The 23210-nt window shown below is 45.2% G+C and overlaps 1 protein-coding gene across 11 annotated transcripts in view; it reads left to right on the forward strand.

The window, feature by feature from the left end:
- GPAT2 (glycerol-3-phosphate acyltransferase 2, mitochondrial) overlaps window positions 1-23210 on the forward strand; it is a 71070-nt gene that overhangs the window by 20867 nt on the left and 26993 nt on the right. For 10 of the 11 annotated variants that reach the window (XM_077931244.1, XM_077931247.1, XM_077931243.1 and 7 more), the window contains 4 exons: window positions 7359-7499; window positions 12392-12491; window positions 14846-14982; window positions 17432-17531. In XM_077931244.1, coding sequence (XP_077787370.1) covers window positions 7359-7499; window positions 12392-12491; window positions 14846-14982; window positions 17432-17531 — 478 coding nt within the window. Of the gene's footprint in view, window positions 1-5925; window positions 5987-7358; window positions 7500-12391; window positions 12492-14845; window positions 14983-17431; window positions 17532-23210 lie in introns of all 11 variants that reach the window. The other variant, XM_077931249.1, reaches the window with a different exon arrangement.

Here is a 23210-nt window from a genome sequence, read left to right on the forward strand (position 1 = left end):
ACTTCACAATCAGTAAGTTACACAAAGATTGTTTCCGGTTTCCCCATAAAAACCCACGGCAGCTCTCGGGCCCTCGGACAGCTGGCAGGCATCTAGAGTTTACCATCACTCTCTTTTCAAACCGTATGTGATAATATTCCATGCAAGCAAATGCATCTTTTGTAAAGTACATCGCTTTTGTAGTTCAAATAAAAAATATCTCCAACCTCCCTCTGGTAAGGGAGACTGCTTTTCCTTTCCTTTTTCTTTCTGCATCACAACTGCTGCCATTGCCATCTTCCCTCCTCGGCCCGAGCCCCTTTCATATCTGATCTTACTCTGCCAAATTTGATTAGGGCTCTCCAGCAAGGACTGTGAAGCTATTACATCCAATTAGTTTTGTGCCTCCTGCGTTTCCTTTGGATAATTAATTCTTTCTTGGTGAGGTTCACCAAATCATGAAATAGCGGCTATAACAAATACAAAAATATGGCAGCCGCTCACCTCATTCATCAAAATGCCAAGATGAGAGTCTTTTTGAAGTCCGGAACTTGGCCTCCAGCGATTGTGTAATTTAGCAGATTTTTCTTTTACCTCTTTCCATCCAGAACATGCCTGTTTTTTTTTTTTGTCCAAATCTTTTTAATTTTTTAAAAACAGGGATTCCCGGCTGATGAGACTGACTATGGAGAGTTGCCAGATTTGTGCCTTGGGCATCACCCAGCGTCCCTGCCTCCACATCTTGTTGTGGAGCGCAGATAACAGATGATCTGTGGTTGGTGCAGCCCCCCACTCCACCCGGGGGGGGGGGGGTTGGCAGAGCCAATTATCCTCATATTAACTTTGATTTACTGGCATGGCTGGGAAACAGCCATATCTTTGGAAACAGATGTATCTTCGGAAACAGACGTATCTCACCGCCAGAAGCCGGAAGTCTCCAGGTTAGGTAGCATAAAACCACCTGTGCTGCATTTGCTGATGAGCTTGACAGTTCAGCTGGTAGAACATGAGACTCTTAATCTCAGTGTCATGGGTGCAAGCCCCACGTTGGGCAAAAAGATTCCTGCATTGCAGGAAGTTGGACTACATGACCCTTGTTGCCCCGTCCAGCGCTACAGTTCTATGATTTCTATGATCTGAGAAAAAGTTGTGTGTGATGCATGCCTACTGGCTAGCATCCATACCACCCCTTTCCTTTCTACACTGGCCTGCAAGTTCTCCAATTGGAGAACAGCCTTTACCAAATGTGTCATGGACTTTGAGGTCGCTCAAACTCAGAACAAAGGGAGAATCATGCTAAGAGGAAGACACGTTTGGCAAACCCTCACCATGATCAACTCCTGCCCAGAAACCTATGTTCCCACTGTGGAAGGACACGTGGATCCAGAATTGGTCTCCACAGTCACTCATGGACTCGCTGTTAAGACTGTGTTCATGGAAGACAATCTTACGCGGCTACGAGTGATTGCCAAAGAAGAAGAACAGCCTACAACTTTTAAAAGAGAGTAAAGAAGAGCTTATTGTTAGTGTAGTATACAGGCACTGTTCATCAGACAAAATGTATCTGACATGTTCATGAATCTTTGTAAGATGAATTTATAAATGTAGGTACACAACTTTGAGAGGAAAACAACAACAGTTGGAAGAAAAGGACAAGACCTGAGATCTAGCGTTTGACTTGTGAGGCGAACGTGATAACCGCTACACTACGGAAACAACGTTTGACTTGTAAGACATGTGCACATAGAGGTTTGCAAAGCCGTGCTCAGGTGTGTGTGAACAGCCTGTTGTGACATCACATCTATTTTTACCCTGACGTGCAAAATTGTGTTCTGTCTTCCCAGTTTTTAGAGTAGGAGGCTTCCAGAACATTCCGTCCACCACACAGCGAAAATACTTAAGTTCATGTCCACACACTTCATGTTAGTTAATGCAGAATAATGGCCACCTGGTATACACTTTTCACATAACCCCTAATATAGATGCTAAAATCTTAGGAATATCAGAAGAGCCTCACTGCTAGACCAGACCAAAGCCCTATCTAGTCCAGCCTCCTGTTTCCCACAGTGGCCAAACAGGAGCCTCTGTGAAGCCCACAAGCAGGGCAGCTGGAGGTGGCTTAGAGCTATCATGGCCAGTAGCCTTCATAATTCTGTTTTCCACCATTTGAATCTTACCATCTGTTCCCACTGCCCTTCACCACCACATTGTGGCTGCGAATCCATAGGCTAACTGTGTGCTGTGTGAAGAAGTTCTCCACCCCACTTTCTTCACACACAGCCCAATTTTTATACCTAGATCACGTCTCCTCTATTTTTATGTTGTGAACAGCCCTGAGATCTACGGATGAAGGGTTGTATACAAATTACTACTACTGCCTTTTTTTCTAAATTAGGAAGCCCCAAATGTAACCTTTCCTTATAGGGTAGATGCTCCTATCGACTAATCCAGAGGTTTTCAGCCTTTTTGAGTCCACGATTTCCTTGACTAACTACATTTTTTGTGGCTTCCCTGTGGGGAAACATGCTCTGAGCCTGAGAAGCCCAGTTGTGTTGCCACTTGCCTGCAGAGCCGGCAGCCCCACTCCCTTTTCGAATACCCTCCCTTGTGGAGTGTTCCCTCAGCCTCCTCTCCTCTCCCCTCTCCTTAGGAGTCCTTTCAGCAGCTGTGCCTGGTCTCTGAGCCACCCCCTGCCCCAAAGAGAGGTGCCTCCTCATGCCTGTCCACAGGGGCCTGGGAAGAAGATGCCCCCAACCTTAGCAGCCCACTGGAGACTGGCCAAAGGTGAATGTGAAGCCAGTACCTTACTCACCTTGGCCTGGCAGCAGTGGGCGCTGCCGGGCTGCCAGGCGGAAAGGCTACCCTTCAGTGTCGGGCACTCTGCTCCCAGGCAGGCATGACACACAGCAAACACAAGAAAGGCCGGTGCGATGCCTGCCCAGCCTCCCACTTGTCTGTCTGTTCCCAAAGTAAAGGGCTGGTGGACTGGCTGATTAGGCTCCCTCACCTACTTGAGGCTGCCTCAGCTCCTGGCAACCAGCACGCCCTGGCCAGCCCCAGAGTCACCATTCGCCTGGGGAGCTTGTAGCCAGGGCTGCTGCAACAGACAGCTGTGCAACCCTTTGGGAGGTAGAGATGCGGGAGGGCATCAGAGGAGGGAGGGAAGGAAAGAGGGACAGAGGGCAGTGTTGCCTGTGGCACCCCTGACCACCATTCAAGGCACCCCAGGGCGCCAAGGCACACTGGTTGAAAACCACTGCACTAATCCTTTCATTCATAAGCATGCATTGAAGTGGGAGGGAAATCTACCCCTCTGACCACTCTTAAATCCCTCTCTTTGTTAGGACAAAAGACCGCTGAGAAGTAACTGCTACTTATGTGTCATTTGAGGCAGCTCTTCAGAGTTCCAGCCCCCCTTTCCTGTCTCATGTGCATACTCAAGATTGCTTAATCCACGTTAGTTACCTTTTGGGAACATTTTAGCTATCCAGGCAGTTTCTGATTTTTCTTAAAGCCCCAAACATTCTTCCTAGCTTACAGACCTCTCTACCTACATGTTTGCATGTGCACAAACACAGCTGGACCATCCTCTCATTCAGTTTTGAAAAATCCTGCTGTAGTGCTTCTTGTCTCTTGGGATAAAGACAGAGGAACTGTATTTGGAAACCAGGTATTATTCACCTTCAGTTTGCTTTGTGATCTCAAAGTGCTGGATGTGAATGCACACACTTCCCCATCTGTTTTTTGAGGCTGGGTGGGCCATGCCTTCCTCTTGGGTCAAATAAAGAATTGCACCAAGCAGTGGTTTGTCTGCAGTGGTTCTGAGGTACTGTGGTACAACCAGGCACTGTAGCAAGGGCTGTTCCAGTTATAGGCAATCACTCTTGTCTAGATCCTTCAATCTGTACCTACATGGCGCTTCAGCTCTCCTTTCCCCCTCCCTCCCCCTGGGTCCCTGCCCCTTGTTGTTGTTTAGTCGTTTAGTCGTGTCCGACTTCGTGACCCCATGGACCAGAGCACACCAGGCACTCCTGTCTTCTACTGCCTCCCGCAGTTTGGTCAGGCTCATGTTTGTAGCTTCGAGAACACTGTCCAACCATCTCGTCCTCTGTTGTCCCCTTCTTGTGTCCTCCATCTTTCCCAACATCAGGGTCTTTTCCAGGGAGTCTTCTCTTCTCATGAGGTGGCCAAAGTATTGGAGCCTCAGCTTCACGATCTGTCCTTCCAGTGAGCACTTAGGGCTGATTTCCTTCAGAATGGATAGGTTTGATCTTCTTGCAGTCCATGGGACTCTCAAGAGTCTCCTCCAGCACCATAATTCAAAAGCATCAATTCTTCGGCAATCAGCCTTCTTTGTGGTCCAGCTCTCACTTCCATACATCACTACTGGGAAAACCATGGCTTTAACTATACGGACCTTTGTCGGCAAGGTGATGTCTCTGCTTTTTAAGATGCTGTCCAGGTTTGCCATTGCCTTTCTCCCAAAGAGCAGGCGTCTTTTAATTTCGTGACTGCTGTCACCATCTGCAGTGATCCCCTTCATGGATCACTGCCTTGCTGTGGCGAAGGGGCTTGAATAACTCAGAGAAGCTATGAGCTATGCCGTGCAGGGCCACCCAAGATGGACAGGTCATAGTGGAGAGTTTTGACCAAACGTGATCCACCTGGAGCAGGAACCGGCAAGCCACTCCAGTATCCCTGCCAAGAAAACTCCATGGACAAAGACAACAGGCCCTGCCCCTTACTCTTCTGTAAACTACCTGCAAGTCTCTCTTTGATGTCAGGCTGCTGAGTTGGGATGACCAAAGCATTTTGGTGTGCAGAGCTGTTGGAGGTGTATAAGGCTACAACCCAAGACTTGCCAGTAATAACAGAAAAGCATATATAAAAATGGCTTGCTTCCAGAAGAGTTTTTTCAGGCAAAGCTGCTGGGATTCCTTGGAGTCTGAGGGCGTTTTTTGACAAGTGATGCTGAAAACGCTTTTAAATAAGGATTGTGTCCCTTGTGAATGGTTAATGTACCACAGAGGGTGGGGGAGAGTACATTCTAACTTGTATAGGTTTTTACTAATGTAAGAAATGTAAAGGGGGGAAACCCTAAATGGTTTGAGAGTTGCTTGTGGAAATGGCACAGCTGTGGACCTCTGAAGACAGCAGCCTGTTTCACTGGGTTCAAGTTGTGGACCTCCCTCGGCCAAATGGGCTGGATCAAAAGGAAGTAAAGAAGCCAGCAACACGAGATCCCTTGGGGCAGAGATAGCTATAGTGTGCCTTACAGTACTTCCCATGTAGCTATAGAATCATAATTTGGAAATGTATATATTTCTTCATTTGGGGAAATAAATCTACATTAACAAGTAGAATTTTTGTTATGCAGATTACTCGGCCAAATTAGAACAGGAGGTGGCAAAATTCTGAAGGTCCAGAAAAAAGAAGGAAAGTAATAAAAATCTTACAGTGGTATACTGGGTGCTCTGAGTTTACAAGACTATATATCAAGATCTCTCTTTTAAAAAATCATATTTTATCACAAGGTTTTCTGAACCAGAATGCACAGCATAAAAGTTCACACAACCTTTGTGAACTTACATATGTAAAAGAAAAAAGTCCATGGGGGAGGTACACCCAACAAAATACTGTACAATAGTATAAAAAAACTTTGCAACAAGTGCATTCAGTGTTATTTAAATCACAATGCCTGATTCAGAAATTGAACAAAGGAATGCCATAATACATCACAAAGTATTTTCAAAATGGAATATATTGTGCACATAGATAGTATTGGCCTTATGTCTTCCTTTATTAAAGCTTTGTTACTCCATTTTGTAGGACATTGAAATATTTCTGGTTATCAAGATCTTTCCAGCCCTGACTTTTCAGTTTGTGGAGTCTTCACAGCAAAGTCCACAACACGTTAATAATAATGTACCTTATTTTTTTTTTAAGTGTTCCGAGGCACAATATTGCTTTATTGGCAGAGGCACAATATTGCAGAGGCAGAATTTCAGTAAGTTCCTATAATGGTTGTGAGGGGTTACTTGTGCGTAAATGGCCTTAGATGTAGTTAGCTTGCTTGCCCAACCATGCTTAGGGTCAGAGCTCGCCCTCCGTGACCTGTTAGTCACTTGCAGAATCCGTCAGTGGGCGTTTCTTGAACCTCGTCCAGCATAAAAGCTGTTTGACCCCAAGTCTCCTCCTATGTTCCCTGCGCGGAACGCGTCTGCGCAAGTAAGGGGAAGGCAGGGGCGTGCCAGCGCTCTCTCCACTAGTTTCGGGTGAAGGGTCTTGGAGCCCTGTCTCCAATTCCTCCATCTCCCTCTCTTCTCTATTGGTGTTACCCTGAATTCCTTCCCCCCTGCTGCCCCTCTCCGGCATCGCTCGGGAGCCCTGCCTCTGCTTCTCGCTCTGATGTCAGTTCCCTGACAGTTCCTGAGAAATCAGAGTGGATGGGACTGTTACCTCACTTTTTTGGTTGTCAACAGGATTCTGTAAGGCAGCCGAGAATATACCGTATTTTAAAATACAGCTCAGGTCCAGGCTATTTGGAAGAACATATATGAGCCTGCCCCGGTTTTGAAATCGGGGGGGGGGGGGGGGGGCTTCTGTTGTTTCCACCACACTCACAGGCACACATGGAGGGATGCAGAAGGAGGCCTTCTTGGTGGTGCCTTCCAGACTCTGGAACTCCTTCCTTTGGAATTCTGGCTCCCTCCTAGTTGTCTTTCTGCTGGCAGGTGAAGTTCTTTTTACTCCAACAGGGTTTTAGGAACTGACTGCTTTTAATGAAAGGGCTGGTGCCATGCTGCTTTTATTGTGATTATCTGTATTTTTTTAAAAAAAGAAAGATAGATAGTTTTAATTTTATCTGTAAGCCACCTTGATTCCCTGCTAGGGAAAAAAGGCGGGATATAAATAAATAAATATGTAACATAATAATTACAGCAATAATAATAAAGGTTGTATACACAGAGATAGATTGGGATTTGTATGGCACATACATGGGAATTATCCTTCCCATAACTGTTCGCAAGGCAATTCTGTATCTTGCTCTTTCATTCACTTGTTATTGTTTGCATTAATATTATTTGTATCTTGTTTTTCTGCATTAAGTGCCCAGAGCAGTTAATGAGAAAGAAGAACTGATATCTTAATTTGTAATTTCATGAACATGACCAAGAGCTGGGCTTGCAAAACAACAGTCAAACATAATGCTGACACATTCTTGTATCCAAATTTCAGTTTTATCAAGTTTTAGAGAGATGTATTTGTGTTCTAAAATTTGTCCATCATCTACAAGTGTCCTTTTTGACTGCCTAAATCCTTCATCAAGTGCTCATCGGAAGAAACATATGTTTTTATTCTCCTTTTTGTCTGTCAAGGGTACAGGACATTGTGTGTCAGAAAGTGCCTCAGAGCAAGGGGGATGCGCCGGAGACCAGCATGCCAGTCCCACAGTGGATGCAGAGAATTCACAGCATTCTCTGCCAGATACAGTCCTCTGTTTCACCTCTCCTACTGAGGTATGGGATTGCAAGGGAGGGGGTTAAATGGGTGTGTGTGCATGCTTACAGAGATTACATACCATGAATTTCAAGGACATTTCCCCTCCTGGGAAATGTTGTATGCCCCTCACAGAGTTAAAATTACCAGTACCATTAACATGCTACACTTCCCAAGTTTCTTTGAGTGTGTGTATTTTAAATGTGTGGTGTGTATGCAATCAAATACGGAGTTGTGGAACATCATCTGTGGCTTTGAACCACCTCTCTTTTATTTTTAAAAAAAGCTCAAGACAGGTAACAACAAAATGGAAATGAATTTAAAAACTGTAAAGCTCAGTTACAAAAACATTAAAACAGCAAAAACAAGAAATATAATACACCAGGATCAGCAGTTCAGTGCACTGAAACCAACAAGCTTAAATAATCGTGCCATCAAAAAGCTGCCTTAAAAAGGAAGGTTTAACTAGCTTCCAAAAGACCATTAGAGAGGGGCTAGACATGACTCCCTGTTGTTCCCTTCCCCAGCACAGTGAAAATATCCAGGGCTTGCATTGTCATTGGGCAGACTGAGGCAGTTGCCTCCGGTGGCAGATACTAGGGCAGCAGAAGTGACAGCTTTCCAACCATTCTTCTTGTGACCCCTGGATGTTCACCTCTGTTGGAAGTCAGAGGTATGCGTGCCAGGGGCCTGTGTACCACCCTGCAAATTAACCTGCTACCCTCATGTGGCCAGAGGACACTGTAAAGTTGCCAGTTTTGCAGGAAGATTAACCTGCAACTCCAGTAAGTTTTTTGGGGACGCGGGTAGCGCTGTGGGTAAAAGCCTCAGCGCCTAGGGCTTGCCGATCGAAAGGTTGGTGGTTCGAATCCCCGCGGCGGGGTGCGCTCCCGTTGCTCGGTCCCAGCGCCTGCCAAACTAGCAGTTCGAAAGCACCCCCAGGTGCGAGTAGATAAATAGGGACCGCTTACTGGCAGGAAGGTAAACGGCGTTTCCGTGTGCTGCGCTGGCTCGCCAGATGCAGCTTTGTCACGCTGGCCACGTGACCCGGAAGTGTCTCCGGACAGCGCTGGCCCTCGGCCTCTTGAGTGAGATGGGCGCACAACCCTAGAGTCTGTCAAGACTGGCCCGTATGGGCAGGGGTACCTTTACCTTTACCAGTAAGTTTCTTTACATGGAATGTGAGGGAGTCATCTTGTCCATTGCCTCAGGCAGCAAAATGACTTGGGCTGGCTCTGTATCCATCTTTCACATATCAGTTGGCTTGCTGAGATTCTATGGTAACATTTCTAGACAGCCAGTTCCTGCGGACTGCTGACTCAGGGTTGTTGCTGCCCCTTGTGGCCCAAATAATGCACAGCAGAACCCACCCAACAATCCCGCATGGCTGCAAAATGCAGAGGGCAATTGGTAGTGGCACGCAAGAGGGTTTTCAGGATAGCTTGTCTGCCACCACTGTGCTCATGGAGCGTGCACTTGCTGCTAAACTTCTAAGGGACCCCACACTCCCTGGCAACCTGCTCTGAAAACCACTTTGCTAGAGGTTTTAATTTGCTGAGTTTGGGAGATTTGTCAGTGATACCTTTTCTTCACTGGCTCTTGATTCTCCTTCAGTTCTTGTTGGGAGTATAATGCTAATATTTTCCGCTGAACCCATATTTTGTAGCTTTTAAAAGAATGTACCTCTCTTAGATCTCCCCACCCCCACCCCCAAAAAACCACATGGTGAAAATACTATATTTCAATAATTCAAATGCATAGTTCTATCTTACCCACCATGCAGGAATGTGTTCACTACTAAATCTGGGGAGATAATTTCTTTCTGCCTATTACTTCTAGCATTTTCCCTACTCTAAAGAGCAAAGAGGCCATCCTGTTGCTGTCTGAGGTTAGCTATCCTGGGAAGCTCCTGGGCTGAACTGCAGCAGGATCTCACTTTGAGATTGTAGGATTTTGATCCCCGGTTTTCATTTTGCACGTTGCTGAGGGTACATGGGAGCAATATTGCCAGTAGGTGCCTGTTTGCATTGTCCTTTCTTTGCTTATGGATTGACTCTACACCAGCATGTGGCTGCCTAATTAAATCTGTGCTGTGGCATTGAGCTCAGTGGAAGGATCTAAAGAGCCTGATGTCAACATCATCACCACCACTCTTTATTATGGTTAAAGATCAGAAAACAGAAATAATAATAATGACATGTATAACTACATCAGCACCAAGGGGCTGACCTCATGGCCCTGAAGTTATTAAAAAAAATAAAAAAATGGATCATGACACTGTGATTATGTAAATATATTTTGTAATGCTATATAGGATATAGTTTATCAGCTCATTGGTCAGCAATTACTGTTTGACCTTGCAGTGGTGCTGTTGAATGACTTTGATACTTCATTTTAAGGAAGAGAGGGAATCTTTTGGTGACTGTGAAAACCTCTATCAAGAGATTAGAGGAAAGGGGGGGTTCCTATATTTTATTTATTTACAGTGGTACCCCGCAAGACAAACGCCTCGCAAGACGGAAAACCCGCTAGACGAAAGGGTTTTCCGTTTGCGAGTTGCTTCGCAAGACGATTTTCCCTATTGGCTTGCTTCGCAAGACGAAAGCCCATAGGGAAATCTCCGGGACAGCGGGGAAGTGCAGCGTGTCTTCCCCACTGTCCTCGGACCTCCTCCCGCTGCCCGCCATCGGAACGAAGCTCCGATGCCGGGCGGGGGGGCGGGAACGCGTTCTCCCGCCGCCCGCCATCGGAACGAAGCTCCGATGCCGGGCGGGGGGGCGGGAACGCGTTCTCCCGCCGCCCGCCATCGGAACGAAGCTCCGATGCCGGGCGGGGGGGGGGGCGGGAACGCGTTCTCCCGCCGCCCGCCATCGGAACGAAGCTCCGATGCCGGGCGGGGGGGCGGGAACGCGTTCTCCCGCCGCCCGCCATCGGAACGAAGCTCCGATGCCGGGCGGGGGGGCGGGAACGCGTTCTCCCGCCGCCCGCCATCGGAACGAAGCTCCGATGCCGGGCGGGGGGGCGGGGACACCTTCTCCCGCCGCCCGGCTTCGGATGGCTTTCCTGAAGACTTGGGGTGGGAGGAGGGTTTTCCTTCCCACCGCCAACATTCAGAATGCTGTTCTGAATGTTGGCGGTGGGGAGGAAAAACCCTCCTCCCACGCAAGCCCCGGGAACAGAGGGAAAGCGCTGCGCGCCTTCCCCTCTGTTCCCGTACCTGTGCTGAAGGCTTGCGGTGGGGAGAAAAGCCCTTCTCCGCACCGCCAGCCTGGCAAGCGGTTTCCCTAGGAACGCATTAATTGATTTTCAATGCATTCCTATGGGAAACCGTGCTTCGCAAGACGAAAAACTCGCAAGAAGAAAAAACTTGCGGAACGAATTAATTTCGTCTTGCGAGGCACCACTGTAAATGATTTATAGCCTTCTCTTCATCAGTATTGATGCCAGGGTGGATTACAACATAAAGTAAAAAACAGCAACAACCAGAACAACAACCGCATTGATACATAAACCACAATGAAATGCAAAAAATAAAAAATAAAAGAATATACTGTATATAAGCACAGTTAAGAGATGGCTAAAAACAAATCACAATATACCCACAGCAACCGGGCTATATAGCCCCTGTATATATATGGTGCCTGCCAACCTAGCAGTTCGAAAGCACCTCCGAGTGCAAGTAGATAAATAGGGACCGCTTACTAGCGGGAAGGTAAACGGCGTTTCCGTGTGCGGCTCTGGCTCGCCAGAGCAGCGATGTCACGCTGGCCACGTGACCTGGAAGTGTCTCCGGACAGCGCTGGCTCCCGGCCTATAGAGTGAGATGAGCGCACAACCCTAGAGTCTGTCAAGACTGGCCCGTACGGGCAGGGGTACCTTTACCTTTACCTTTATATATATGGTAGAGAAATCAGCTCCATGTAACTGTACAGTACTTTGATATAGTACCCTTGAGTGCATTTAAAAACGGCTGGGAGATTCTGGGAAAGGATTGATGCAAGATTCCCCCCCCCCCTTTATATCAATGATCTTTTGGTAAATCTTTGCTCGTTGGCTTGTGGTTTTTAAAAAGAAAGTGAGGGGGTGAGAGAGAGGCAGCGAACTTCCTTCAGGAAGTCCTTTGAAACCTACAGATGAAAACCGCAGTGTGTAAGAGGCTTCTTATTAACCCAGCACCTTTCATCAGCTTCAAATTAACACAAGTTAGGGACTAATAGGAAAAGCAGCGGCAGTGAGTGCATGCAGTTAACTCAGAGAAAGGGCTGATTAGCTCAGAAGTTCTCTTTCCCCATTTGGACAGGGTGGGAGTGATGATGGGAATGAGCTGTCTGGCATGATTGTAGGTGGGGGTGCTGCCAACCGTAGTGCTTTGTGGGGGGAAGGTAGTCTTTGATGAGAGAGAGAGGAGCTGCTCAGCTTAATGGGAATAGTCAAAGTTTTTTGGGGGGTGCAGTTTTAGATTTCCTGTTGCAGTTATGAAATGCATAAAACATAGACAATATAACTTTTCAATAGCTATGACCATCTTTGGGACCTGGCCAAATCCCTCCTTGTTTAAATCGGATCAGAAAGCAGAAACCTGTACCATTTCAGATAATTTCCTTTTTCTTATTTTTTTGTGTCAAAGAAATCATAGATTCTTGGCTTGTATTTTTAATCTCTATACATTGTTAGGTGCTCTAAGGGTTGAATAGTGGCAATAATAATCTGTCCCAGAAACCAGTAAAGTACCCTGGAAGAAGGCAACAGAGCTGTGGTTGCCTTTCTCACCTCTCCCCCCCCCCCCAAAGGCTTTGATTTTATGTTCCCATGCCACTTGGAGCCTCTTAAGAGTTGTAGTGATGCTTGCATGCTTTCTTGTTGCTTTGGGGGTTGCTTTTTAAGCTTACTCCCACTTCTCCTCTACCTTCAGGCTCAGCCACTGGGTTCTGCTAAAACTTCTGAATCAAATGTTCCTTGGCGTGATAATCCACAAAGGGCAACTGGAGATGGTGCGCAGGGCTGCTGAGGTGGTAAGGGATGCTGTTTCCTGGGTGGATGCAAGAGGGTTTCCCATTCCCAACAGTACTGATAGCTTCATTAACGTGTCACTCCAAAATTCCAGACCCTCACCCAAACTGATGGCAAAGTTTAGTGTTAGTTTTGTGTGGTGTAGTGGTTAAGAGCGGTGGACTCGTAATCTGGTGAACCGGGTTCGCTTCCCCGCTCCTCCACATGCAGCTCCTGGGTGACCTTGGGCTAGTCACACTTCTCTGAAGTCTCTCAGCCCCACTCACCTCACAGAGTGTTTGTTGTGGGGGAGGAAGGGAAAGGAGAATGTTAGCCGCTTTGAGACTCCTTCAGTGATAAAGCGAGATATCAAATCCAAATGCTGCTTCTTCTTCTTCTTCTCCTCCCAAACTGAGTAAGTTAATGAAGCTCATATAACTGACCTTGCAGGGGGGAAATTAGAATGTGAGAACCATATTTTGGGAATGCAAATGGGCTTGGTAGGATGCTAGAACAACATGGGAGTGAGTGCCTGGTTTTTATTCCCATGTTGCCTCTTGCTCTGAAGACTCCTGTTCATGTGCTTTCCTTTTTCTTTTTCTTTTGTTGTTCATCTGCGTGCAATCTCATTAACTCAGAGTAGATGATAAAAGCAAGAGCAAAGCAAAAAATAAAATAAAATATGGAAATAATGAGTGGGGAAGTAGAAACAAAAAGAAGAAAGAGAAAGAGAAAAAGAAAATAAGATAAGATAAAAGAAAAGAAAAGAAAACCTTAGCAAAAAAAATACATGCAAGCATCTTTCTTCTCTACTTTTTGTTAAACTTTTTTTTTTATGTTAAGGTGTCTCAATCATTCATTTCCATTCCCATGAAAAGCCCAAGATAGGTTCTCTATTATTGAAAAATGTTGACCATATTCTTTCTTTTAACTTTACCTCTATTAATTCCCACCACCACTGCTCCATATTGAATAATACTAAATTTTTCCATCCATGTCGATAGTAAAGCTTCTTCACTGTGATCACACATTGAGTCCATATTATTTTTATTTTTCAGTATATGTCCACTTGCTCATATCTAGTTCTGTATGTTCAGTTCCATTTCTTGTTGTATTCCACTTTTTGTATTCCATTTTTATTTCTCATTATATGTCTGCTAAGTTCATGTCCAGTTCCATGTTTTCAGTTCCATTTCCTGTTCAGTTTACAATGGTATCCCAATCTCTTTCTCTAGGACAGGGTTTCTCAAACTTGGGTCTCCAGCTGTTTTTGGACTTCAGTTCTCATCATCCCTGACCACTATTCCTGCTAGCTAGGGATGATGGGAGTTGTAGTCCAAAAACAGTTGTAGACCCAAGTTTGGGAAACCCTGCTCTAGGACCTTCCATTTTGCTCCTCCCCCCCATATTTTTCCAGAGGCAATACCATAATTCTAATAGCAACATTCTTTGAATTTGCTCTAGATTGTATGCCGTCCTTTCTCTCTGCTAACACTAAAAAAATCCCAAAGCTGCTCATGTGCATTCCTGAGTTTCTTGATCATTGAGTACCTAACCTTTGAGTCCAGCTAAACGTGGGCTTTATTCCTCTTGCTTTTATGTTGGAGGTTTCATTGCAGGTATTGCTGGCCTGGTGCCAGCCATAGCCTTTCAGCCTCACATCTGCGGTATGAGGGTCATGATGCTGACCTGCAAAGCTTCTTTAGGGTTTGCTAAGAGAATATCTGGGAGGAGCCAACCAGGTGCCCTCTAGATCAGGGGTCAGCAACCTTTTTCAGCCGTGGGCCAGTCCACCATCCCTCAGACCGTGTTGTGGGCCAGACTATATTGGGGGGGCAGGGAATGAACAAACTCCTATGCCCCACAGTAACCCAGAGATGCATTTTAAATAAAAGGACGCATTCTACTCATGTAAAAACACGCTGATTCCTGGACTGTCCGCGGGCCAGATTGAGAAGGCGATTGGGCCGCATCCGGCCCATGGACCTTAGTTTGCCTACCCCTGCTAGATGTTTTGGAGCTCAACTGCCATCAGTGCTGGCCAGCTCAGAAGTTGTAGTTCAAAATGTCTGCAGGGCAACAGGTTGGCTAAGGCTGCTATAGAAATCTGTTTAAGTGCTAAGTATTGGTTTTTTTACACGGTTAAGCATACTTTCTGCTTTTCAGAAGAAAAGGAAGCTTTTATTTTGCTATCCCTACTTATGCTATTTTAACTGTTCATGAGCCAAGTGTGGTTCCTGAGCCAGACACCCCCCCCCCCAGCCTTTCAGGTGCTCTGATGCCTCTTTTCTTACATGGAGCTTTTGCACTGTGCCCTCTTTGGTATATTGTGTATGTTTGCTGTTGCTTAGGACTGTTGTTTTTCTCTTGCCTCCAGCCTGATGTTCCTGTGGTCTTTTTATCAACCCACAAATCTCAGTTGGACAGGCTGTTGCTTCAGCTCCTTCTCATCTCACAGGGCCTAGGCACACCCAGGGTCACTTGTGAATACAAAACCTATCCTTCAAAGTGCAGGTAAGATTTCAATCTGGAGTGCATTTTGAGATATGAGAACATATTTTTTCACACATTTTTCTGGGATTCTTCACCCTTTCACTTTCAATTTGCTTAAGGGTATTTGGATTTGGTTTCATTCCAATATGCCATTTGCTAAGCCCTCCACTCTCTCACTCAGCCCCTGACTTGAAATACATATTTCAGGATGGTTGTTAGGGTTATTGGTGTTATATATTTGAATTGTTTTGAATCCTGAAAAAACGACATCAGTCTTTGCCATCCTGGTGTCCTGCACCTGGGAAGTCATAATCCAACATCTGGGAGGAGGCAACAGGTTGGGGAAGCCTGCAAACTCCCAGGAGAGACGTGTGGCTCAGGCCCCACGGTAAGTGCTGACCCCAGCAGCGGGCCATTTTGTCACCCCCCTCAAGGATGATACCCGGGGCGGACCGCACTCCCCTTCCTACGCCCTTGGATGTGCCTAGAAAGCATGGGTCCGAATGGTTTTCCCTTTGCCCTGCTCCTTTCCAGGGGAAAGCCCACTTCTTAGCAATAGGTCGGAACAAATGGCAATCCGTGGAAAACCTGAGTTGCCTTTTTGCTCTGAGCACTAAAGAGCGGTTTTTCCTGGGCAAAAGCAGCAGGACAAGAGGAAGTGTGGATCAGCCCAAAATTTCTATGCCTTGTGCTTAAACTAGTATAAACTAGTCGAAGCAAGTATTGCCATAAATGGACATAGCTGCCCCTTTGCTTCCATTTGCTTGCTTGTGCTTTCCCCCATATTTGGGTGCCACCCCTCAGCTACTTGCTGGTTGAGGTTGTGTTGCATCAGCATTGCAGTGCCTAAAAACGCGCCCTGAGAATTGTCGTCTAGTTTCTATTTGGCCATTCCAGGCTGAACCTACAAGGTATTGAGTATTGAACCCCAATATTTTCCCAATAAAGGCAACTTCTGAATCTGACCAATACGTTGTTATGCTCGAAACATGAATTCCCTCTTGGTCTGGAAAGGCAATTTCCCTTTCCTCTTCACCCAGGTGGTCTCCTGTCTTTGTTGGGTCCCCTCCAGCAAGAGTTTAGGTGGTGGAGAGAGAGAGGGAGAGATACTCTGTTAAGAAAAGAAAAGTCCATGTTGGGAGAATGGAGGGAGAGAGTCTGCTTCTCCACCTCACCCTGAGGTTTAACCCAGAAAGGAGCCCAACTGCCCCCTCAGTGCAGTTTCCCCCATGCAGCTACAGAGGCTTGGCTTTCAAGGCTGCAATTGTACAGTTGCCAACCTAGTGCCCTCCATTTGTTTTGTACTACAACTCCCATCATCCCCAGCAAGCCATGGAGGGAACAACAAGTGGCATCAGGGTGGTGAAGAAAGGTTTGAAGAGTCTGACGCTGGCAGTGTTTGTGAGCGAGGCCTTTCTCACTTCTGATTATCTCCCCTTTCCCCGCCCCTCAGTTTGATTCCTTATGGAAGTTTCCCTTCCACTTGTTCTCAGTTTTGCAATTAGTGTGGGTGGTTCTGTCTTGAAAAAGCTTTTACCACTTCTGCTGATGCTGAGTGCCGTTTGGGTCTAATAAATCAGATTTCTTAAGTCTTATTAAATGAAATAACAATATTTTAATAATTTGTGGAATTTGCATAATTTGTTCTGCCCACAATGAACTTGCGGAATTAAGTTTTCCAGCTGGATAGATTTGGATATATGATTCTTTCCACCCAGACCTTTGCGTCCCCCCACCCCATCACGAATCTATTAATAACATTGAAAAATTGAAAAAAAATCTGCATAAAGATATGCTTTATTCTGTTCCTCTAAAAAGGCCCTGCAAACTTATTTAAAACATATACATGTTCTTATTTTCACACATATTTTTCTTCATCATGCAGAGTATTAAAGCTGCTGGAAGACCTCCTTGCTGTCATATTTTTCAGGTCACATCCTCACCATACATTTAAAGCACCCTTATACCACATTAACAACCATGGCTTCCCCTAAAGAATGCTAGGAACTGCGGTTTATGAATGGTGCTGGGGGGGCTTCTCCTCACACCTCTCAGCATACTTAAACTATGGTTCCCAGGATGGGGAAAGTGGTAAAAAACAATGCTTTGAATGTAGATGTGACCAAAGCTGATTTCCACAGCTAGAATTTTGTTTGCATTCTTTTAAGAAAAGAAAAGAAAAAGATGGCTGTGGCTGACAGGATCATAATAACAATTTATGATTTATACCCCACCCATCTGTCTGGGTTTCCCAAGCCACTCTGGGCAGCTCACAAGAGAATTAATGATGATGACGACGACGGCCACAACAACGATAACAACAACACTACGATAAAATATCAGACGTTAAAAACTTCCCTAAACATCCTAAGTTGCATCCCACAGACCAAATCCTGTTCCTACACAGTAGGATGTGTGGAGGACCCAGGCTCTTAAAAAACCAGCCCTGCTCTTGTTCCTCTTTGTACAGAACCCTGCTGGCGCTCCTAGGAGGGGTATTCCTGCCGCAAGGAGTGGAACAGGCCCGGGACAGTGAGCAAGGCGTCCTCTCCAGAGCTGTTTTGGCTTCAGTAAGTTTAGTGTTTGGTCTTTGGAAGGAAGGGAAGTTCTGATTGCTATGGGCTGTGAGCACTGGGGGTGGGTGTTGGTGCTGAGGGGAGGAGGAGGAGGAGGAGGAGGAGGAAGAGACTTGGCTGAGAGTTTTGAAGTCGCTTCTAAGAACACTTGACCAACAGCCACTTAATGTGACAATTTGTCATATTGCATTGACTTTCTCGCGGGCTCCACAACAGCATTTCATCTTGTGAATGACCAGGTGATGTTTCCTCACATTCTGGCTTTGAGGCTTGGCTACATATTGCCACATCAAAAGTGGCCATGTATGGCTGAGGCAACCCAGTCAGGTGGGTGGCATATAAATAATAACAACTACAGCAACTATTAGTATTATTATTATATGAGCTAAGCTGAATGTGATGTAGGAGATGCTAGTGTGGATCTCCTGGTATCCTTCTCTTTGCTTGAATAGCTGCCTGGAGAGTTCAGGGATTTTAACCTGTGAACTGGAAAATTGCTAGTTGACACTCCATATCGAGAAATGTTCAGCTCGTTCTCCCTTGAGTGCCTGCATGCCAAAACCTTGTTGTGGACATGAAGTATTGGGAGACCTTCCTTAGGGTGTTCCAAAGTAATCGGTCAATCTCCAGGGTATGAATTACAAAAGGCTTGATTTTTAATAAATGAGGAAGGAAGGTTGAGTGAGAGTACACAGAGTACAAGACAAAACAAAAGCACAGAGGAAACTAGCTAACTAGCCTAGCAAGCTACATTTTCGACATAAGTGCCAGAATTGCATTGAGTCTTCAATATGCTCGTCGGAAGACCAAAGTAGCACAATGCACCCCATCTTCATTTTGGGTGATGTGAAGGGTGAATAATTTGCAGCCCAGAGGCACCCAGCTACTGGAGGGTAACATGGAACAGTAGGTGTGAACGTCGGGTAGTATTTTGAGCGCTTACGAGATGGGCAGTCAGGGTGCTTATGGCAGATATTCGGGAGGGAGGTGGGGACCAGTTTCTTACTGCTGTACTAGATGTTTGTTGAGCATCTGAGCCTCACCTTTGTGTGTACAGGTGAAACATACTGTCTCTGGGGCAGTGTCTGCTTTGCTTAGTGAATGTGTGGGTTTAACACACATACACAAAGTGTGCAGGTTCCCTGGGTTTCAGTGCTACCTTCTGGTGCTGATATTAGCTGGAGTTGGGGCAGAGGAGAGAATAATCCCTTTCGCTCCTCCCTGAAGCTAATTTCAACTTGGAAGGGGTCGTTTAAATGGGGGTGGGAAATGGTATGTGTATGGGGGGGGTTTAAAGCCCTCACTTAATGGTTGCATTTAACTAAAGGAGGTGTGACATGGAAGATCCATGATCAGATCTAATTTAGTCCTAAGGCAGGTTCTGATGGTTCAGTATTCTGAATCTTCCCCAGAGACAGGCAGAGAAAGCTGGAGGTTTATCTCTGCTTATTTCTCCTTTAGCAGCCAATTGTCCCTAGGGATTGGAGCTGGGACAGTGAGCTGCTAAAGCAGAGAAAGGCGGCCAGTGGTTCTGCTTCTCTATTTCCCTAGGATGCTCTCCAGCCTTCTCCGCTTGTCTCTGAGGGAGCTCTAGAATTTGCAGTGGTTAAGGCAGAATGCACCCATGCAGGGAAGCCCTCGTTCAAGTAGGACTGACACATGGAAAGCGCTTAATGCATGTCTTGGCCCATTCGCTTGTTACTGTTGGAATGTCTGCAATCAGTGCTCCGTACGTACGTGAGTGAGCATGCTGTTGTAATGCTAGCATTACAAATGAATGGGCATGTGGTTAAGTTTACTTTAAATGTGACCAGGCATGTCTGGGAATATTACACAGGTTCCTGTATCCTGTGTGGCCTAGGTCATTAAGAGCCTGGCTGAAATGTAGCTAGGGTATAGCCAGTCAATTCACACAACTATCCTGGCTTTGTAAGGATGTGGGTTGAGTGGATCCATTAAAATGTTGGTATGTGCTGAATGTTACATCTTAGGTCAAATATTTAATGATTTGTAGAATGGTTTAATTCCATCTGCCTACAATGACCTTGCAGAATTTAGTTTTCATTATAGTCAGATTTGGGGGCCTTACTCAAGCAAATTGTGCTGTCTTAGAACTCTTTGTGCCTTCAATTTGTAGGCTTTTTTAATTGCTATGGTTAAATAGTTTCTGTTCTGAAACCAGAACATCACAAATCTATTGATCTTACTTTTTCTTCTCCTAAATGCCTGATGAAAACCCATTTTTGCCCACAAGCTGTTTCTCCAAAATGTATAGTTAAAAAGAGGACTACTGGAGGAACTTTGAAGTGTATAGATGCAGAGCTGCAAACTCACCCCCCCCCCCCGCCCCGGAATATGATATGGGGAGGGACAATCCTGATGCTGTGGCTGAGCTATCAGAAGTTAGCTCCAAATGGAATAGGTAGTCCTCTCTCGAGAATCAAAAAGGATACTAATACTGTTGAATGAGTTCCCACTGATTGGAAGCGTTTTTTAGACGAAATTGGGAAGCGAGAGCACAGAGCTTTCAAGGAATTCAGGCTAAAACTGATGTCATGGAACATAGCTGGTTGGCATTCAAAGCAGAATAATAAAAGTTGATGGACTATTTTGAGTAATTTGATATTATTTTGCTACAAGAAACAAGGCACAATAACTCTGTAATGCTTAACGGATACAAATGTCGCTCATTGACAGCCACTCCCTCAACAAAAGGCCAGTGAGGGTCTCGCCACTGGCGGAGGAAGAGGAGTGCGGGGGGAGTGCACCGCCCCCGGCAGCGCAATCCCCAAGGTGCCATCCCGGTTGCCGCCCCGCCTGCGCTGGGCGCCCCGCCTGCGCTGGGCGCCCCGCCCGCGCTGGGCGCCCCGCCCCCAGGACGTGCGCCAGCCCCGCCCCCGCCTGCTCTCTCTCCCCCCCCCCCCCCGGTGCTGAAGCATGAAGCTCCGCCACTGAGTCTACCATGTTTCATCTCCACAAACTTGAATGCAACTACAACAGCCATGATTCCATGCAAACAGTTTGCAACTGCTGCCTTGGTTATAGTTTTGAAAGTATGTTTAATGCTGATTAACGTCTACATACCACCTTGTCAAAAAAAAAAATCTACTGTAAATACTATCTGGACAGAACTAGAGAATGATATAGAATCCCTATATCCTACTGCAGTGTTTATCATTGCAGGGGATTTTAATGTACATATTGGAGCCAACTGTAAATTTGTACACCCATTACAAACAGAGTTTGAAACCAGATATTTACTTAGCCAGAGGTACCTCCTGTTTGTCTAAAGATCATAGATGTAATTATTCAGGGCTTTATTTAGCCCAAGTTGTAAGGTAGAAGGACTTGGTAATATTAAACAGTATGATAGAGGGAGATCAGCCTGGGGAATATACCCACTTTGCAAAGCATGGAGATAGTGTGATAGATTATATTGCGATCTGATCTCACAATTTGCATATAAGTTTGTCATGGAGTTTGAGGTGGGCCATAATATTGAAAGCGTTCATTTACCTCTAACAATGGTACTAGTAGGCCCAGTATTTAACAATTCTTCCCCAAAAACTCAATTTATCTCTAATGCAAACTTAGGTGTAACTGCAGGCAATAGAATTAATGGACACCAGTACTCACTCAATCTAGCACTGACACCTTCTTCATGCAGATGATTTAAGGACTATTCATACTGCTATCATCTCAGCTACCTCTGCTGCTGAGGTTATGAATTTGTTTAAGATCTTGACTGACAGGTGGCAAGATCTCTTGAGAACTGAGATCAAGATCAAGTGGCTCAAGAAGATCAATCAGATCTTCCAGCTGGTTTGACAAAGAGTGCAAGCAGGCTAAAAGCCAGCTGAAGAGAGTTTACCGCAAATATAGGAACTCTAATTTACTCCTCTTAATTAATGAATATGTTTCCCTCAGACAAGTATAAACTTTTGCAAAGATGGAAAAAACAGAAAGCAGAAAAACGTGATTGGCATCCAGGTTATTTCCTGAAGTGTTGGGCCACAGCAGTAGCCATCTCTACATTCAAAAAGGACCTTACATCTGATCCGGCTAATTATAGACCAATTAGTTTGCTACCTGTAATTAGAAGATTATATGCAAAGCATCTTTATATTAAGCTAATTGATTGGATAACTGATGAAGCTATTCTTGCCGAAGAGCAAGCAGCTCCGCTGTAGACCATTGCTTTGTACTTGCCCATTTTATAGATATGTTAAGAAACCAGGTCGTGTGCTATATGCAGCTTTCATTGATCTGAAAGCTGCATTTGATTCAATCCCTCAAGTAAGACCATGGGTTAAGTTGAACTCTTCCAATATAGATAAAAGATTATTGTTCTTGATTAAATGTCTATATAAAAACACTGTGCTGATAGTGCGCTGCTCTATAGATGTTCACAGAATCCATACCAGTGACAAAGGGAGTTAAGCAAGGTTGTATCCTAGCTCCCGCACTGTTTAATTTATATATAAATGATATTGTCCAGAGTTTAACATCCCCAGAGTATCATGCTCCTAAGTTGGCCACAAAAGCCATCTCTGTATTATTATATGCAGATGATGCAGTACTTCTATCTTAAACAAAAGTGGGCCTGAAAAGATTGATGAGGGCATTCTCAGGCTACTGCCAAAGAGGACAGCTGGCTGTGAATTACAAGAAAACTGAAGCCATTGTGTTTTCAAGAAACTATAGGGCCCATAGATGGTATATGGATAATCAGTTGATCAAACAAGTTAAAGTATTTAAATACCTCCGCCTTACTTTTCAGTCAACAGGGTTATGGGGAGCACATCAGAAATATGCAAAGGAAAAAGCGTCTCAAAGCACCAAAATTCTGACACGCTTCTTCCATACAAAAGGTGGCAATCTCATACCATCAGCACCTGAAGTTTTTAAAGCTTAACCCTTAGCGCAGTTATTATATGGGGCTCAGATTTGGACAGACATTCACCTTGGAACTACAGAAGCTGTTCAGTCTAAGTTCCTAAGGCAATCTTTTTCTGCTCCATCCTGTTTTCCAAATGTTAAATTTCTCTTGGAGGCTAATCTTCTCTCTGTGGAATTACAGATTTAGTGTAGGTTAGGACATTCAATTATTGGCTTCAGCTAAATTTAAACCCCAGCGATCTACTACCCTTAGTATCGCAAGATTGTCATGAGAGCGCTCAGACTAAAATGATCAACCGAAAGCTTTGATTTTCTGGTTTATAACCACAACAGTTATTAACACTGGGCTTCAGTAAAGCAAATAATTTAATTAGACAGGGCCTATATGTTATTGAGTGCCAGAATAATTTGGCCACAAGAAGGAAACTTTGTCCATGGTATGATTATTTTCCACCTAGTCATTTTGACACATTGGCACCCCATTTGGAAAATTTAACAATTCCAAAATACAGGTGTGCTTTCACTTATGCAAGAAGATTAAATATAGTGCCTTCAGCTGTACTTGAGGGTCAATTTCAAAAAATTCCACTGGAAAAATGGTTGTGTCCCTGTGGAGATGGCAGTATTAGCTTGCACTGTTTATAAAGATTTGAGGAGTGAGGTTATTACCCCTCTACTACTACCCACACCAGGTCGCTCAACCATTATTACTGTGTGATTTCTTCTAGCAGATCAAGATAACCAGATGACAGTAAAAACTGCAAATTTTTTAGC

This window comes from Podarcis muralis, chromosome 7 (genome assembly GCF_964188315.1).
Source record: "Podarcis muralis chromosome 7, rPodMur119.hap1.1, whole genome shotgun sequence".
Taxonomy (NCBI): Eukaryota; Metazoa; Chordata; class Lepidosauria; order Squamata; family Lacertidae; genus Podarcis; species Podarcis muralis.